General features: G+C 34.3%; 1 protein-coding gene across 1 annotated transcript; it reads left to right on the top strand.

Moving 5' to 3' along the window:
- The first annotated feature begins 488 nt into the window (after positions 1 to 488).
- Positions 489 to 1,331, top strand: LOC120153614 (zinc finger protein ZAT5-like). The gene has a single exon (XM_039165530.1). It carries the CDS (start codon positions 489 to 491, stop codon positions 1,329 to 1,331), a length of 843 nt encoding a protein of 280 aa, XP_039021461.1.
- Positions 1,332 to 20,207: the final 18,876 nt, after the last annotated feature.

Here is a 20,207-nt window from a genome sequence, read left to right as displayed (position 1 = left end):
TTATAAATAAAAAGAAAATCAAGGGGAAAAACGATGACACTAAATTAGCGCATAAGGCCACACGAAAAACTGGAAATTTATTTTTAAAGAGTAAATAATAATTTGAAATTTGATATTTTATCCACACCGTCCAATATTTAATTCCTATCTTCAATGTTCATTACAAGAAGTATTAAGAAAGGCTAACAGAAACTCCAAGCAAGTTTTTTTTTTTTTTTTAATAAAGAGAAGTGTAGAGAAGCGCAAATTAAGTGGTTCCAGGCTTCCAATCCAAGCCTCCCTCTTATAGAAGGAATCATCGCCAAAAGTCAAAAGGGTTTGCTTCAAAGCCAACCGAATCTCACTCTTCTCTTACCCTTCTCCTTCTCTATTATTATATATACACACCACAATGACTCCCATGGCTGCAAACTCTCAACTTTCAAACCAAATTATTCTTTTTCAACTCTCTCATAGAAAACCTTTTCCTATATTGAATTATAGAGATGATGATGATGATGGAGGGGGAGGATGATGTTGTTGTTTGTAAAGATCCGTTGCAAATTATCAAAGGCAAACGTAGCAAACGTCCAAGGCCACCGTCACCTCCTCTACCTTTGCAGGTGGCTTCAACCACCACCACAACCACGACATCTACTGGAGGTGACGGCGGAGTTGTTTCTGCAACAACATCTGTTGAGTTAGCAGAAGGGTATAGTACCGAGCGAGAACAAGAAGTTGAAGAAGATATGGCAAATATGGCAAATTGTTTACTTCTTTTGTCTCAAGGTCAAACAAGAAAACCACCATCGGATCCGCCTTCTTCGGCGGCGGTGATGTTTGTTCACCAATGCAAGACATGTAACCGGTGTTTCCCTTCATTTCAGGTGCTTGGTGGTCATAGAGCAAGCCACAAAAAGCCCAAGGTTAACGATCATCATGAGGATAATCATAAAGAGTTGATGTTTGGGAAAGACGATGACTATTACGATGAACTAAACTACATGAGCACGACACTTTCACTTCAAATAACGAGCAAGGCTTCTGTTTCAAGCAACAAATCTAGGGTTCACGAGTGTTCCATATGTGGGGCTGAGTTCTCCTCGGGACAAGCTCTTGGAGGTCATATGAGAAGGCACAAGACATTAAGTAATAATGTTCCGACGACGACAAACTTGAACGCTGTCGGTACAACAGAACTGCCCGACAAACCAAGAAGTGTTCTGCAATTGGATCTTAATCTTCCAGCACCGGAAGATGATCCTCACAAGGAACCTAAACTGCTTTCGTTTTCTTCCAAGGGGAAACTACTGCTTTTTTCGTCATCTTCTTTGGTTGATTGTCATTACTAGAATCAATGTGGGGGAGCTTTACTTGTTGCATCATTCTTTGAATTCTTTGAAACTTAACTTTGTTCCATGTTAATGAAGTTGAAAAGAAAAGTACATGATGAAGTTTGTTGGCTTTTGATCCATTTTTTTATTAGGTTCTCCGGCCAGTTTTATTCCTTTATGGATTGGAGAAGCATGTGATAGCTGGTGAAATACAAAGAAAGAGAAAAGGAAGATAATAATAATAAAGAGAAGAAGAATTAGGAGAGCAAAGAAGAAAGAAATTTGCCACCAATTCCACAACCGACGGTATTGGATTAAGATTCTCTTGTTTGGTTCGCAAGGAAAATTATTTTATTAACTCTCCTATAAACTCAACGAATAAAATTAAAATATGTAATCAAGTTTTTTATTCATCATTAAATTAGATTTAATTTTTAATTATTTATTTATTTCAACATTAGATCTCCATATCTTTTTCAACCTATTAACTCTCCCCCTTCGTTAAAATTTTGTAGAAATTCTTTTATTTCTATTTGAGAATCCAATTGATATATATTTTTAGTCATAAAGTTTGAAATTGACAGTGATTAGAGTTATTTTAAGGTTTAACATAACTGGATTCTGATTTTAGAGTGATTAAACTTAATATCGTAGTAATTAAAGTTTTCATCCTCATATCATATGATTAAAATTTTCAGCAAAATTGATTAAATTGTTTAGTTTTACATCATAGTAATTAAAACGTAAAATTTTCAGTTTTATATCATAACAATTAATTTTTTCAGCAAAACTGATTACTCCATGGTTTTAGATAAATAGTTTTTTAATTTTCTAGTTCCTTTAATATACAGAGTTAAAGTAATATTTCCATATCGAAGTTCTGTTTTGGTGCTTTAGGGTTATGAATTGATCGTATGCATAACAAGTTGTTGTGGGTGTTATGAAGCATGAGATTTTAAGGTAAATTCAAGTGGGATAAATTGCATCAGAATTTATCAGTTCCCCTGGCCTTTCCCTATTCTCGATGTTTTCCATATGAATCACCAAAAACCGAACGGCATCTGTACAATATTGTGAAAAATGCAATTGTTCTATCTGCATTTAATATTGGATATGTTCGATATGAAGATGAAAAACTTTTCTGCAAACTTTTAACGAAGAGAGAGAGTTCAGAAGTTGAAGAAGAGATGGAGATTTAATGTTTTTTTTGTTGTTGCTCGGTTCTAAGGCTTCGCCCTGACTAATCTACACTGACCCGGGCCACACACCTAGCTTTAGCTTTGGCGGGTGAGTCTCTCAACGAGGATTTTCTGCATACACAATAACTTGAACCTGAGACATTGCTTCAGGAATATCGAGTTGTTTATCACTTGAACCAACCCATTGGTGATGGAGATTTAATGTTGATATAGAAATAAATAATTTATTAAAATTCTACCCTAAATTTAAATCAGGAAAAAAATTACTGACATATTTTAATTTTATTGGCTGAGTTTATATCCAATGTGGTAAGAATGATTCATAAAATAATTTTTTGATTAGGAGGAAGTTAATGTTTAAGTTGTCAAATGTTATCGTTAGGAATTTAGAAGTTGCAAAATAATTAAAGAAAAATTAAAATGAAATAAGACGTATGTAAAAGATAAAATTTAATGTGATTTTATTTTATTTATTTTTATAGATGATAGAAATGATAATTTATATTTTATTTATTTTGATACAAGAGTTAAGTTTTATTTACCCTAGGTTTGATATCACGTAAACTAGTCTATATTTTTATTCAGTTTTCACCAATAAAATTATATGTGTTATTTTTTGTAAAATAAAATTATATGTTGTTTTCATCTTATTAGAATGCGAATTTATTAATTTATTTAATTATTTAAAATTAAAATGAATATCAAAGTTAAAGAGTTAAATTCAATAAATTACTTTTAGAGTATATATATTTTGGAGACTAAAAATATTATTATATTAGACCACATTACCATTTTTTTACCTTTTAAACTATTAGTGATCATTTTAGAATAAAAACATAATATTACTGACCAATTGCAAAAACAATTGGTTGCCAAAACAAATTTTCAGTATTAATTGGTTGACCATTCAGCCCACCCTTACTGCTACATCACCCTTACTGCTACATCAGAGCCAGAAGCAAGGAAAGGATAGATGGCTCTAGACGATAGAGGTCGGGGTTCGGGAAATTAGCTGGCTTTCCCCTTTCCATTTCAAAGACAGAATATTCACTTAGTTCCAGCATTGGCCGCTGCTCTTTCTTCCAAAGGATTCTCCTATCCTAGAAGACCTAGACCTCTGAAGATGCCGCGGAAGACCAACAAGAAAGTATATGAAACGAATGGTTTCAACTTTTTTTCAGGAGAAACCCTCCATATTGCTCTTCTATCTCAAGGTTCAACCAGCCTAAGGAGAAGGACGGGGGGGAAGTCTTAACCAGACGCCAAGGCGTGAAAATATCCTATCGGATCCATCCGAGCCAAATCTTTACTTTAGAAAGGTGTTCACCGCTCTTCCAAGTGGGAAGAACTAAGACTTGAATTTCAACTATGCCGAGGGGAATTGTTTGATTAGGTCGACTAAGAAAACCTCCGTCACAGAAGCCCGGGAAACTTCGATTTCACTTCTCATTCTATCGGCGATAGCTTCGGATTCAGACATTCGATATCGTCCTTATGTTATGCCTGAGCCCTCTTTTCATTGGTCTATAGTCAAAGAACTAGAGCCGCAGAAGACTCAACAGATTCAGAATTAAGCTTGCTCCAGATTAGCCAACTAGCCCAAGGATTTTATTTCAGCTGGCCAAACAAGAAAAGGATTCCTGGCTACAGAATTTTTCAGAGAGCTCAAGACATAAGCATAAGCAATTCCAATAGCTGCTCCTAGAAGCTTTGCTCCTTTCCGACACAAACATTGTACCCTAATTAGACACAAGCAAATACTCATTCTCTCCATTCTCGAGGAAGGGAAACTCATGTCATCTTTCAACGAGTTGTTTACCTAAGGATACGTTTCGTACACATGATGTAAGATTACCTTTATGAATAAGATTACCAGAATATAACATTACTACGAGGGTGCGTTTGGTTTACGGAATGTTAAATTACCAGTGGGAATAAAAGATTATCAGGGAATATAATTACGGAATGTTGTATTTTGTGTTTGGTTGGTTTAGCAGGAATGTAAGATTACTGTGTTTGATTAAAGGAATAAAATATTATTAGAATGTATATTTGACCAAATTGTCCTTATTATATATTTGTTTTTTAACAAGTTGGAAAATATTTATATATTTTCTTTAAAAAATTTAAATTCATAAAATTTATATATATATTTTTTACAAAATTGAAAATATAAAAAGGTTTAATGAAAGGGTAAAATTTTATTTTAACCCTTGAACTTCAAATAATATTTTAATTATAGACTTTTTTTTGTAAATCTAAAATAGTTTAAGGATAAATTTGTAATTTAACATTCGTAGAATTTTTATTATTTAATGACAGAATAAGAATATTTTTGAAAGAAAAATTTTTAAGGGCATTTTAGTCTAAAACACTGGTAATCCAAAAATACCTAAGAAAAGGGAAGTAATGACATTTCTGGTAATATACCCCAAAAAATCTACTATTAGTAATGTAAGATTACCGGGAATGACATTCTCGGTCAACCAAACGGGGGAATGTGAATTCCATTCCCATGGGAATCTCACATTCCCCCCAACCAAACACACCCTGAGGATGTTGTATTACTCTGCTTGGTTTGCTTAACAGTAATGTAAGATTACAATGTTTGGTTTGAGAAATATAATATTAATTGAATGCATATTTTACCAATTATCCATGTGATATATATTTTTTAACAAGTAAAACTTTAATATTAAATTATAAACATTTAAATGAAAATTTATAAATATTTTAATTATTACATTATATGGGTATAAAAAATACATTTAACATATAATTAATATAATTAGTATATCAAACTTATAATTTAAAATAATTATCATAAATATCATATTTATTTATATAAAATATAATATAATATGAAAAATAATATTGTGATCTCTGTAGACAAATATATTATTTTTTAATGTATAATATCTATTTTTTAATAACTCAAAATTAAATAATTATATTTTTATAATAATAATATTTTCACCTCATAAAATTATAAAATAATTAATTTACTAAATATTAAAAATATAAAATAATTTTAATTACTTAAACTTATTAACATTTTATTAAATTAAACTATTTGTATATTATTAAGTTTATAATTTTGAGTAAAACACGAAGAATAAGAATTAAGAAGGATTCATATGAAAAAAAATTATTATTTCAGGGGTATTTATGTCCAAATTGGTAGGAATTGTTCATTACCTATGAATTTGGAGGCAATGACATTTCCACCCTTTTAACCTAAAATGATAATATTGGTAATAAGTTATTACTTGATAATGATCTTTTCCGTGAATCAAAAAAGAGAATACAACTCCAGAAAATATCATTCCATTTGGTAATGATATTTTCCGTAAACCAAACGTCCCCTAAACATTACTAAAGTGGGTAAACATAATAAATAGTCATTAAATTTTTAGTAAGTTTACATTTTTTCATTGAAGTTTTAAAAGTTACAAAATGATCACTAATATTATTAATTTATAATAAATTGGTCACTCAACCGATAACCATCGTTATTAAAGTGGCAAAATTCTGATGTGACCCGTTAGGCTACTGATGTGGTACTATTTTGCCATGCTGGACAGTAATTTTGACCGTGTTTGACTCATCTTTTTAAGAAAACCCTAATTTCTATCCCCAATTAATAAGAAAACCCTAATTGACCCTATATGCGGGCTTTCAAAAATCTATTATCGGTGATACACATCCTAGCGATGATACTAGAACTTACATGACTCATTTAAGTGATGAGTGTATGCACCGGTTCTCATTCGTTCTTTTTTCCTTCACCATTGCTAGGGTTTTTTTACTGAAGATACTACACTTGAAGTAGGTGGGGTTTTGCCTAGGTGTTTTAATATTAATTATTCAGAAAGTTAATTCAAAAGTACCTTTGAGATGGGATAAATTCTTCTTGATTTTGCTCTCACATTCGTAAGAATACAAAGGCACAATCATCTCCACGTACTGCAACTTCACTTTCTTGCTAGTTATAACTAATGCACGTCACCCATTTTAACTCGCATAGATCTTTCTTCTTTCAAATGTTGATTTTTTATCTTCTTTTGTGATAGAACTCGATGATCATCAGTGCTTTATCTCATGTATAATAAAGTAGCCTTAGGATGCATGCAAGGACGCAAAAATAAAACACACATGTATACATAAAATGATCATGTCGCAAGTCTTATAGCAGGAAGGCCATGGCAAAATGGTGGACGCATGAAAAAAGCGAGTGAAAGGGCCAAAAAAATAAGATAGCCAAACGACAACCATTTATGTGGAAAACATCCCGGAGTCCTTGCACTTTAAGTGTTTGTGGTTTGCATTCGAGAAACATGACGAAGTGGTGGACGCGTTTATACCGAGTAATGGAGCTGAAGTAGGAAATGTTTGGTTTTGTAAGATTTACACAGAAAATTGACGCGGTAGATACAGTCAAAAAACTGAATGGTCAGAACTTATACGACTGTGGGCTATTAGTAGCTATGGCCAAGTTCGAAGCAAGACAAACATTTTGGAGGAAAGTTCGCTCAGAAACAGAGACACATTGGATATGGGGAAAGCAACAAAAGAAACACAACAAATGAAGGTAAGAGAATATCAAACATTTTTGCTCGAGGTAAGGAAGAGACTCAAGCTAATACATGGGAGAATGAAGAGAGTAATTCTAGAAACTTAGAAAAGTATAAAAGAATTGCTGGTCATGTTGAATCGGAGGTATTATCATTGCTGGTCTTTGGTAGGGTAGATGCCTACGATGTGCAGCGTGACTAGTATTCATATAAGATTACATGATTGGGGTCTTGGTGAGATCAAAATCAAAAGTCTGAGGGAAAACATTTCTGAGAGGACTTGAATTGGTCATATTTGATGGAGATATTTAGTGAGGTTAAATTATGGGTGGAAGATTTAAATTAAGTAGAAAGGGCAACATGGTTAGAGGTGACGGAAGTGTCTCTGTATTACTGGAATCATTTAACTTTCAAGAGGGTGATAGAACTCTGGGGTAACTTCGAAGCCCTAGGAGAAAATGTTGATTGTTCCAAAGATGGCGAGAAAATAGTCGTACTAACAACAATAAACTTTACAAGGAGAATAGACGACATGGTGGAGATAGAAGTAGGAACTATAATCTATAATATTAGAGTGATGGAAGTGGAGTTCTCGAAATCTCAATTTGAATCATAAAACATAGTCACAAAGAAGAAAGGATGGAGGATCGAGCGAACACACAACGAAAGCTTGTCAGAAAAATAATTAGAAGTTGAATAAAATTAGCAGCTAGAGCTAGCAGGGGGAGAAAAAGGCACACAAATGACAAAGAATTGAATGTTATGAATATTGGGAAGGTAACAAATGATGGAGGACACGATCGAGCTAGATTCAGATAGACATATAGAGGTTTGTTCTGTTAAAGAGGGTGCCGACTATTTTGGAAAACAACACACATATGTAGTGTGGGTAACTGTAACACCCAAATCCGATTTAAACGAAATCTGGTGGGTTTGGACATTTTGCGGGACCACCGAAGTGGCTAACAATTTTTTTTCTTAAACATTTCATTTTTGAAAACATAATTCGTCACATTCAAAACAAGATGAAGTAATATTGAGTTTAAAAACTCGGGAGCTCCCAAAAATAAATATCAAAATACAGTAATCCAAGAGTTATGACTCGAATACAAAAAGGGTCTATGAAAATGCATGCCCACTACAATAATCAAGACATACTCTGCTGCTACTGAAATATGGAATCTGATTGAATGTCGATAAGCTCCCGAGGTCCGGCACTTATTAACCTGAAAACGAAAACAATTTCGAATGTTGATCTACGAGCTCAGTGCCACATAAACGACTTCACTATACTATATGTATCCAATAACTACAAATGCTTAGCAAGTTAAGTCATAATGCAACGAAATTCATTAAGCATAGATCATAACATACAAATATGTAACAAACATCATGAGAATCATAATAAGGGTTTCCATTAAATCACGGAAGTGCCTTATCACTAATACTAAAATGCCTCAACACTGGTACAAAAGTGCATTCGCACTGATAAAAAAGTGTTATAACACTTGGAAAGAGAGTTCGAATATCTCTACTCACATATTTGAATAGTATATACATACCCTCGAGTAACTTAGGAGTCCTCGTTGTTTGCCGAGCATTAAACAAAGGTTAGTTTTATGCTACATAATATAGTGTTGTTATTCATAAGGGTTTCAATTATTATTCTCACTTGTAGTCTTATTTAAGAACCCTTGCTGTCCTCATAATCCTCTTTTTAAACTTACTAAATTAACCAAATTTTATACCCAAAACTGGACGTCAATACCGATACTCAGCCTATCAATATAGATATTGGCCTTAGGGTATCGATACTAGCCCTAGTATTGATACCAAATTTAGTTTTGATGTTTCAATTTAATTCGAAGTATCGATACCCTGATGGAGAGTATCAATACTTGTCCCTTGGTATCGATACCCCCATGAGTATCGATACCAAAATTGTATATTGGAATCCTCAAATTGTCACAATATCGATACTACCCTCTGAGTATCAATATCGGACCCCGAGTATCGGTACCCATTGAAGGAGTATCAATACTTCATTCACAATTCCCTTGTTTTTTAGCCTATACAAAGGGGCAATATCGGTACTATTCTTAGAGTACCGATACCCCTGCTCGAAAGTGCCCTGTTTAGGAATGAAAGTAACCTACCAAGGTCCCTTGCAAGCCCCTTAAAGGCTACCAAGTATTTGTTAAGTCTTATGGGGTTTAATAACACCAAAATGAGCCATTTAAACACAACAAAAACACCAAATATACATGTTACCATTGAAACCCATTTTAAGCACATAAACCCAACAAGCAAGAAAAGAAAAGGTTTTTTACCTACGTGTGGTAGAAAGGAGATATACTTGTGTCACCTTAGCTATGGTTGATGAGAGAAGGCCCTAAGAATCACCCAAGCACCAACTTATCCTTGTTTTTGGCCTTTGAGCACTCACCAAGTTCTTTCACTAACCAAAGCAAACGAAGGGGTTACAAACTTGTTTTTATTGCTCTAAGTGGCTAGGAACAAGTTTCTAAACACTTAGAAACAATTTTGAAACACTGTCATGTCCAAAAATCAAAATCTCTCTAAAACACATATTTTGGCCACCATGGCCAAACCTTGATATTTTAACAAAAAAATGGAGTTCTAAGGGAGGAGATTTACCTTTTGTACCTTCAAATTTCCAGACTAGCTTTGAAAGACACTAAAGCTTCAACCTCTAAAGCTTGCAAGAGAGGAAGAAGAAAAGATTGATAGGAAAAGAGATGAGGAAGATGATAATGGTGAAGAAAAAGAGAAGAAGATTTGTTCAGCCTTTCCCCTTTTATATCATCAATTTTCAATGCCAATAAGCTTTTTTTCAAACAAGGGTCTAATTATTCCCTTGGTCTTTCATCTTTTAAGCCCAAATAAAAAAATACCACCTTTATTACTTTGTAGGCTTTCCTACAAGCCCAAATCCTTTCATTATTGACCCAAATGATTAAATTGAACTTATTTAAACACTCTAAGTCCAACGAAAAAATCCGAAACAACTAACCCGATTTTCGGGGTGTTACAGTAACTCAGCTGCTAGACAAAAGAAAAGGGATATTAATAACATAAGGAAATTCAATGCTAGTTGGGTACAAGTGTGTCAACACACATTTTCGTCCTACTAGGATTCAAACTCCTAAAAATAGGATAAAATTTTGCTAGGTTTCAAACTCCTAAAAATAGGATAGAGTTATACTAAGATTTAAATTCCTAAAGATAGGATCCACAAGCACTATAAATAGCCATTGTAACTCACCAACACACGATTTACACACAAAACATAGAAGAAAGCACGGGAAGATACAAAGGCAAAACTATTGTAAAGGATTCGAAAAGGAAATAAAAGGTAGCATTTTCTTTTTTCTTTCTTTTGCATGTGCACGTTATTTTTCTTGAGATTTGGTTCGAATAACCCAAAACGTGGGTTGCGCCGATGACCAAAATGGGTGGGGTTTCGAAGTTTCGAACATAGATCTACCCCGAAGCTTATTTTTAAAAACCGGTTTGATTTTTGGTTAAAGGAGGGGAAGAGTTTTTTAAAAATCTATATTAGTCCCTTTATTTATTATATGGATATTTTATTCATTTATTTTTATTATTTATGTTATTATTATTATATGTATATATATATATATATTAAATTATTTTCATTTATTTTTTTACTATATTTATTATTATTATATATTTCTTTAATATTTTACTTATAAGTCTAATATTATATATATATTGTAATTATCTTTATCTAGTCGTATATATTTTTTATACTTTTAATAGTTTATTTATATATCTATTATTAAATATATATATTCTTAATTATTTTTATTTGATTATTTCTTTATTTATGTAATATATCTTATAACTTTATATTTATATTATTTTTTATTATTTTCATTTTTTATTCATTATTATTATATTATTTTTTTTTAATAATTTGATATATATATATATATATATATATATATATTTATATTTTTTTCCTTTTTTCAAATATTACTATATATAATTATTACTTTACTATTTTTTTTCTTATCTTACTTATTTATTTTATTTATTTTATTTTTCCCTTGTATCTTATTTGTTTTCTTTACCTTGTTTATCTAACACATTTCTCGATTTTTTTAAAAGGATATTTTCAAATCAATCAAGGGTAAGTAATTAGGATCGAAACTTTACCTTTTAATTTAACTTGTTATTTTTCTTAATTAAGACAACTGGAAATTACGTAGTACCGAAAGGGCGGTTCAAGGGTGCTAATCCTTCCTTGACCGTAACCGACTCCCGAGCCCGACATATTTCTGGTAAGACGCAGATCAGGTAAGAAATAGGGTATCCGATCAACCCATTTATTTTTAAATAAATGATCGGTGGCGACTCCAATCCACATTTTTCTAAGTCGAAGCCCAATTTCGGGGCCTAACTGAAAGACGGTTGCGACAGCTTGGCGACTCCTCTGGGGACACAGGTAAGTGAGTCAGGCTAAGGTAATTTCCAGTTATCTTTTTAATGAAAAGGGTAAGTTTAAATTTTAAGGTAATATTTCGATCATTTTTACTTACTTTTGATTATTTTCGAGTAAATAGTTGGACTAATTGTTTTTTCATGATTTCAGCCTTCAAAGTTTTCTTTTTTCATCTAAAGGCTCTATACCCGAGCTCCGAACCCGTTTTAAGTGGGGGTGAAAGCGACGCCTTCGTGTGAATTTATTCATCGTATGGGCCTAGCAAGTAACCTTCGGGATTCATATACCTTATGCCTTCGTGTGAATTTATTCTCCGTATGAGCATAAGGGAATGTGTCATCTCGAGTTTAACTTAGTCCACACAAGCCTGTGATGGGTTTAGGACTAAGGGTCTGGTAAGCCCAAGGGGGCACCAGCAAGGAGAACTCGGGTACATTTTTTTAGAACCTAAACCCGGAGACTACAAGGAGTTAGGGCCCACCCCAAGACCTCATTTCAAACCCTAGGATGCCAGAATTATTTCATGCTTTATTTTCTGTTCAAAGCATGTGAACTAAAAATTTATGCGGTTAGGACTTGTTCAAAACCAACTTACGGGATAGAGATCATGTCCGGGTAGGAATAATAAGCATGAGGGGTAGATATCATGTGGGGTAGGATTTTTCATTTTTATTATTATTTTGATTTACCTCACTAACTCTTTTTGTTTTTGTTCTCTTTTATTTTGTTTTCATCACTTGCATCATTTAAAAGAGGTGTTGATCCACCAAAAATGTGTTTGTTAAACATAAATAATCTGAATTAATGGATAAAGGGGTTGTAATACAAGAGATAAAAATGCAGAGGACAGTCTACAAGGCGACTATGTGTCATATTCAATCCTGAAGGCGTGGTGCCCACAATTGAGGAATATATCACTTTGCTGCGTTATAAAGGACTCAGAATGAATCGGGTCTGCATCAAGCCCAATGAAGGACTATCTTGGAAAAATTGACTGTCAGAGGTTGCAGGAGCAAGATGAAGGTTACTAATCTTAGGAGTCCCTTCAGAGATAACAATTACAAAACGATAGCTGGAATTGGAGATCATTGCTGACGAATTCAAGGAACAAACTAATGACTTTACATATTTCCTATCAATCGAGGGCTCCAATGACGCATTCGTTGGGGACAGGCTCAACAAAAGATAGATGCTAGAGATGCAGTCTTTCAAGACTTCTTGGGCCAGTGCAAAAAGTAACTCAACATTGGCAAGACCCATCTAGAGGAGACGGAGTGGTTCGACATGTTATTCAACCAGTGACATACGAATACAGAAGACTAGTCAACATGTCAAAAGCTGTCAGAATATATTTGTCTCTTAATAGATAAAACAGTTTTGTCCCCAATGAGGATTATCCATAATAACAGGCATATTTTTTGGATCAATGCCTCGGATATCTCATGTATCATGCATTTAGACATATTCTGCATTTCGTTATTTTCTTTGCATTCACATCAACTAACGGAAGAATGTCTCAATGAAGGAATAAATACTAGATACACCACCTCAAGCGTTGGACACACCTCATCCGCATAACACCCGCTTGAAAAAGAAAAAAACAAATGAAGGTCAGAATGGCTCAAATCGAGGAGAACATGGAAAAATTGCAGAAAGAACTTGAAGATAAGATAAACCAGATTAGTCTGAGTACTCTGAATACAATCATGAAGAACCAAGAATCTTTGGTTGATCAGATCGTTGCCAAGTTAGTTGGCCTACAACAGACCAGTGCGCTTGGGGTAGGTTTACCGGAAGGGGTAACTATACCACCTACCCCACAAGGGGTTGTCTCACCTGAAATCTTACCCAGATTACAAGATGACTCATATGCTATAAAGGGGAAAGATATATCTGGTGCAAATATACAAGCTTTCGCGACCAACACTCATCCAGAAGACTATCATGTCCCGGATTTTGATGAGGAGGATAAGGAAAAGAAGATGGAAAAGAAGATCAAGATGTTAGAAGATCAAATGAAGATGGTCCAAGGAGACCATGATTATTATGGAGTGGATGCAATGGAGCTGAGCCTGGTTCCAGATTTGGTGCTTCCACCAAAGTTTAAAGTTCATGAGTTAGAGAAGTTCGACGGGAATAGCTGCCCTTCAGCCCATATCACTATGTTCTGTCGGAAGATGACAAGATATGTAGGGAATGACCAACTCCTGATCCACTGCTTCCAGGAGAACATGTCCGGTTTAGCTATCCGGTGGTACAACCAGCTCAGCCAAACTAATATCAAGACATGGAAAGACTTAGCCAAGTCTTTCTTGGAACAATACAAGCATATCAACGATATGAGACCAGACCGAGTTATGCTACAAAGCCTGGAGAAAAAGCACAATGAAAGTTTCCGACAATACGCACAGCGTTGGAGGGATTTGTCTATCCAAGTTCATCCACCCTTTGATGAAAATAAAACTAAAAAGCTGTTTTTACAGACCCTGAAGGCACCTTACTTCGGGCACCTGGTGTCAATTACATCGGGAACTTTCTCAGATCTAGTTATGGCTGGTAAGATGATCGAGCTAGCTATAAAACAAGGAAAAATTGAGGGAGATATCAACAATGTCAGTACCTACAACGCCAACAAAGGTGTTACGGTCTCAAGTCCAAAAACTGTTGCAGTTGTACCGTCTAGTACTTCTAAACAAACTCAGAGAGGACCAAGGAAAGAAAAGATTTGCATCAGTCCAATCCCAATGACATATGAGGAGTTACTCCCAACGCTAATTGAGAAAAATCTTGTGACTCTAGTTCAATCCAAACCTAGAGAGGCCCCATATCCTGAAGGTCATGATATTAACGCCGTACGCAGCTATCATATTGGGAGCTCAGGGCACACCACTGAGAATTGTGGGGCATTGAAACGTAAGGTCCAAGATCTGATCGATTCAGGGGCATTCACTTTTAATATGTAATGGGGCATTCTGATCGAGAGTCATATGGGGTATCCATTAGGAATTTTGTTGCATTATCAAGTATATCATCTTGTTTGAACTTGTTTTTCTTTCGTACTTCTTATGCGTGAACATTTTTAAGTCACTTGACGTTTAAACATTTTAAATAAAATGCTTCATTCTTAGGAGATGAGTAAATTTTAATCTTGAATTCCTTGAATATCACCTCAATTAAAAACTGTTTAATAATTGAGGTTGTAAATCTTTGACAAATGATAAGATTGAACCCTGAAAAACAAAGACCCCTTGGTCCTAATTTAAAAGATACATCAGACTACATATTTTTCTCTTACCGAGCTAAGTTTTCTTTTCTCATGAAGAGTCCATCCAAGGTTTGGTATTCAGACACGTATTAAGAGCGAACAGAATAGGGAAACTAGCACATGAGATTGCAAAGCTAATTGGTTTATACCCTTGTTTATGATGTTCAGGGATGATAATGATCTTCACAGATGGAATAGTCGAGTAAGCAAATCTAGTTTAGGTCAGTTGTTTGGAAATTAAACTCTAAAGATGAGATCCCTTGACTTTCAAAAACACCTAGACTATAACAGGTTCTTCTTGACAATCTTAAGAAATTAAATCCGTAAAGCTGAGCTATTCCACTAAGGCAATTGGTTATAGAGGAAACTCGAAAGCCCTGGCTTTATGAATAGATTATGTTCAAACTATGACACTGCTCGGACACTTGGCAATTCGGTGTTTGCTCCACTGCTTTTGTCAGGCCAAAGACTTTGTGATGAGATGAACCCTTCAGTGATTTGTCCCTCTAAAGCTGAGCTATTCCACTAAGGCAATTGGTTATAGAGGAAACTCAAAAGCCCTGGCTTTATGAATAGATTATGTTCAAACTATGACACTGCTCGGACACTTGGCAATTCGGTGTTTGCTCCACTGATTTTGTCAGGCCAAAGACTTTGTGATGAGATGAACCCTTCAGTGATTTGTCCCTCTAAAGCTGAGCTATTCCACTAAGGCAATTGGTTATAGAGGAAACTCGAAAGCCCTAGCTTTATGAATAGATTACATTCAAATCATGACATTGCTCGGACACTTGGCAATTCGGTGTTTGCTCCACTGTTTTTGTCAGGTCAAAGACTTTGTGATGAGATGAACCCTTCAGTTAAACCTGATAAAAGTGATTATAAGCTGTCCCTCTAAAGCAATTGGTTGAACGCCCCGACTTTATGGATTCGGCTAGCCAGACAATGGCAAAATAAATCAAATTCATCTAAAAAGAAATTTTCGGTAATAATAGACTAAGGGAGTTGAGAAACACCTGTTATAGTCAAATTCACACGAGCACTCAAGAATTTCATTTTTTAGACCGATATTTCTGCACTACCTTTGTTACAAGAGCTTACGAAACTTGAACAAATGGAAGATTTCAGAGAACTGAAACAGAAGTGTTCTGAAAGGTCTAGTCATTGATTATGCTAGTTGTGTCATTTTTTTCGCCTCTGATCAAAATACCAAATCAAGAAAGAGGGGCATGCCATGATCTTCACGATAACCAAATCGATGAAACAAACCCACCTCTAAACCAACTTTTCGATCTTGATATTTGTCAAAGATTTGCAGCTATCAAAGAATAAAAGGGTGTTTGATTCTTTTAATATCCAATGAACTCATGTTTTATGATTTGCTTCAATTGTGAAACCTAGAAAGAGGTAACTTTTTCAAAAGTTCTTTGTGATATTTTTCAAAATTTTGAAAATTCGAAAGAAGAAAAGCATTTTTAAACAAGATAAGTTCTCTGGAAGCATATCTTGGAATTCAACAAATATCGCTCCGAAGCTCAAGATCGAAACAGAGGCAAAGGAAACCATCTTTGGGGCAAAATTTGATAAGGGAAGGAAAAATTGTCTTGAGGTCTGCAAGAGTACACCCTGGTGGAAATGAATACAAATTAAGTCAGAATGAAGAATGCACACGCAACCATTCCCCTCACATCTCAATATATACATCAACACGTACATACATGACGCATGAAATTTGCATCTTTGTATTCATCATCATGAGCAATAAAAACCTTGATTTTTCCTCCCTTGAGGGCAAATTCAACAGCAAATAAATTTCATTTGGGCATACATCAAGCATACATCATCAGGATAGTTACATCCATATACATTTTACAGATCTTTCAGGAGAAGATGAGATTAAAAGCCAACTCGACAGATTGAAAGATCGACATTCATCTCCAGATTCAACATTTCCAATATAAACTTTGTCTCACTTAAGACAATCCCATTTAATGCAGATGATTATCTCACTCAAATTTATTTTTCTTAAAACATACTTTGTCTCACTTGAGACTATTTTTCTCGAAAGAAGATTTATTTCACTCAAGATTGTTTTTCTTAAAACAAGATTTGTCTCGCTTGAGACCGTTTTCACTCGAAAGAAGGCATTTCATTTCACTCAAGGCTGTTTTTTTTAAGAAAATTTTATCTTGCTTGAGATAGTTTCCCTCGAAACAGAAAATTTTGTCTCCCTTGAGACAGTTTCTCTTGAAAACATTTCCCTTGAAATTAATTTTTTCTCTCCTGAGATAGTTTCCCTCGAAACAGAAAATTTTGTCTTCCTTGAGACAGTTTCTCTTGAAACATAAACATTGAAAACATTTCCCTTGAAATGATTTTTTTTCTCTTGAGATAGTTTCCTTCGAAACAGAAAATTTTGTCTCCCTTGAGACAGTTTCTCTTGAAACATAAACATTGAAAACATTTCCCTTGAAATGAATTTTATCTCGCTTGAGACAGCTTCCCTTGAAACGAATTTTGTCTCCCTTTAGACAGTTTCTCTCCAAACATAAACTTTGAAAACAATTTAACGAAATCTTTGAATATGTTTTCCTTCAAACAAATTTTGTCTCCCTTGAGACAGTTTCTCTTGAAACGACACAATTTGCTCGAGAATAAATTTCAACTTCATGACGAAGGATGTCTAGCTCGAAGCCAAACATCCGCGATTTCAACTCCACGACGGAGGATATCGTGACACTCGAGACAACATAAGTTCAACTTCACAACGAAGGGACGTCTGGTTGTCAACAAATAACTTCTCAATTTTAGAGCCAATTTCAACTTCACAACGAAGGATATTGGACTCCAGACAACGCAAGTTCAACTTCACGACGAAGGGACCGCTGCTTGTCAACAACAACTTCTCAATTTCAGAGCCAATTTCAACTTCACAACGAAGGATATTGGACTTCAGACAACGCAAGTTCAACTTCACGACGAAGGGACCGCTGCTTGTCAACAACAACTTCCCAATCTCAGAGCCAATTTTGACTTCACAACGAAGGATATTGGACTCCAGACAACGCAAGTTCAACTTCACGACGAATGGATCGCTGCTTGTAAACAACAACTTCCCAATCTCAGAGCCAATTTCAACTTCACAACGAAGGATATTGGACTCCAGACAACGCAAGTTCAACTCCACGACGAAGGGACCGCTGCTTGTCAACAAAATTTCATTCAGAGTCAATTTCAACTTCACAGCGAAGGATATTGGACTCGAGACAACACAAGTTCAACTTCACAACGAAGGGACGGCTGGTTGTCAACAAACAATTTCTCGGTTCCAAAGCCAATTTCAACTTAACGACGGAGGATATTGGACTCGGAACAATGCTACTTACTTGGATTTCAACTTCACGACGAAGGATATCCAACTCAAAGAAGGATTATCTGCCATCAAAATTGTCGAGTTCGACTCCATTCAGCTCGATGACACATCAATCGCACTACTTTTCGGTTGCAGTCGAGGTTTTCAAGTCGAGAAGATGACTTGGGTTAGCCGTGCCTTAGTGACAAGCAACCATTTTCAAACAACATAGCTTAAGTCAAGAAAAAGCTATCTGTCAATGAAGATTTCTGAGTTCGATTTCGATCCAAGGTCTTTAAACCGAGAAGAAGACCGAAGGGTAACGGGAAGCCACGTGCTGATTCAAATTCCGAACTATGGCTTCAATTTCATATCATTTCAAGATGAACTCGACTTCACGATGGAGGAGTCATCCGTAACTCAATTCGACAGGGAGTTATTGAAATATCAGAGTTAATTTTCAACCCCACTGAACGAAAAGTGTGTCTTTTAATCTTTGCCCTATCCCCGTTACACGACTATGGGCAAAGAGGGGCAGCTGTCAACACACATTTTCGTCCTACTAGGATTCAAACTCCTAAAAATAGGATAAAATTTTGCTAGGATTCAAACTCCTAAAAATAGGATAGAGTTCTACTAAGATTTAAATTCCTAAAGATAGGATCCACAAGCACTATAAATAGCCATTGTAACTCACCATTGTAACACACGATTTACACACAAAACATAGAAGAAAGCACGGGAAGATACAAAGGAAAAACTATTGTAAAGGATTCGAAAAGGAAATAAAAGGTAGCATTTTCTTTTTTCTTTCTTTTGCATGTGCACGTTATTTTTCTTGAGATTTGGTTCGAATAACCCAAAACGTGGGTTGCGCCGATGACCAAAATGGGTGGGGTTTCGAAGTTTCGAACCTAGATCTACCCCGAAGCTTATTTTTAAAAACCGGTTTGATTTTCGGTTAAGGGAGGGGAAGAGTTTTTTAAAAATCTATATTAGTCCCTTTATTTATTATATGGATATTTTATTTATTTATTTTTATTATTTATGTTATTATTATATGTATATATATATATATTAAATTATTTTCATTTATTTTTTTACTATATTTTATTATTATATATATTTCTTTAATATTTTACTTATAAGTCTAATATTACTATATATATTGTAATTATCTTTATCTAGTCGTATATTTTTTATACTTTTAATAGTTTATTTATATCTATTATTAAATATATATTCTTAATTATTTTTATTTGATTATTTCTTTATTTATGTAATATATCTTATAACTTTATATATTTATATTATTTTTTATTATTTTCATTTTTATTCATTATTATTATATTATTATTTTTTTAATACTTTGATATATATATATATATATATTTATATTTTTTTCCTTTTTTTCAAATATTACTATATATAATTATTACTTTACTATTTTTTTTCTTATCTTACTTATTTATTTTATTTATTTTATTTTTCCCTTGTATCTTATTTGTTTTCTTTACCTTGTTTATCTAACACATTTCTCGATTTTTTTAAAAGGATATTTTCAAATCAATCAAGGGTAAGTAATTAGGATCGAAACTTTATCTTTTAATTTAACTTGTTATTTTTCTTAATTAAGACAACTGGAAATTACGTAGTACCGAAAGGGCGGTTCAAGGGTGCTAATCCTTCCTTGACCGTAACCGACTCCCGAGCCCGACATATTTCTGGTAAGACGCAGATCAGGTAAGAAATAGGGTATCCGATCAACCCATTTATTTTTAAATAAATGATCGGTGGCGACTCCAATCCACATTTTTCTAAGTTGAAGCCCAATTCCGGGGCCCAACTGAAAGACGGTTGCGACAAAGTGTTAGACAAGAGTGAAAAGGAAAGTGATGGACTGATAAATGAAACTAATCTTGCCGAGGGTGGGCTTTGGGGGATACATATATTAAGGAGAATGGGCTAAGAGAGGAATTAAATGATGATGTTGATGGGATGTGTAGAGAAATAAG

The sequence above is a fragment of the Hibiscus syriacus genome, unplaced genomic scaffold, assembly GCF_006381635.1.
Source record: "Hibiscus syriacus cultivar Baekdansim isolate YM2019G1 unplaced genomic scaffold, ASM638163v2 tig00002840_pilon, whole genome shotgun sequence".
In the NCBI taxonomy this organism is placed as follows: domain Eukaryota; kingdom Viridiplantae; phylum Streptophyta; class Magnoliopsida; order Malvales; family Malvaceae; genus Hibiscus; species Hibiscus syriacus.
The sequence above is the reverse complement of the archived record's forward strand: the minus strand, read 5'-3'. Positions and strand labels throughout refer to the sequence as shown.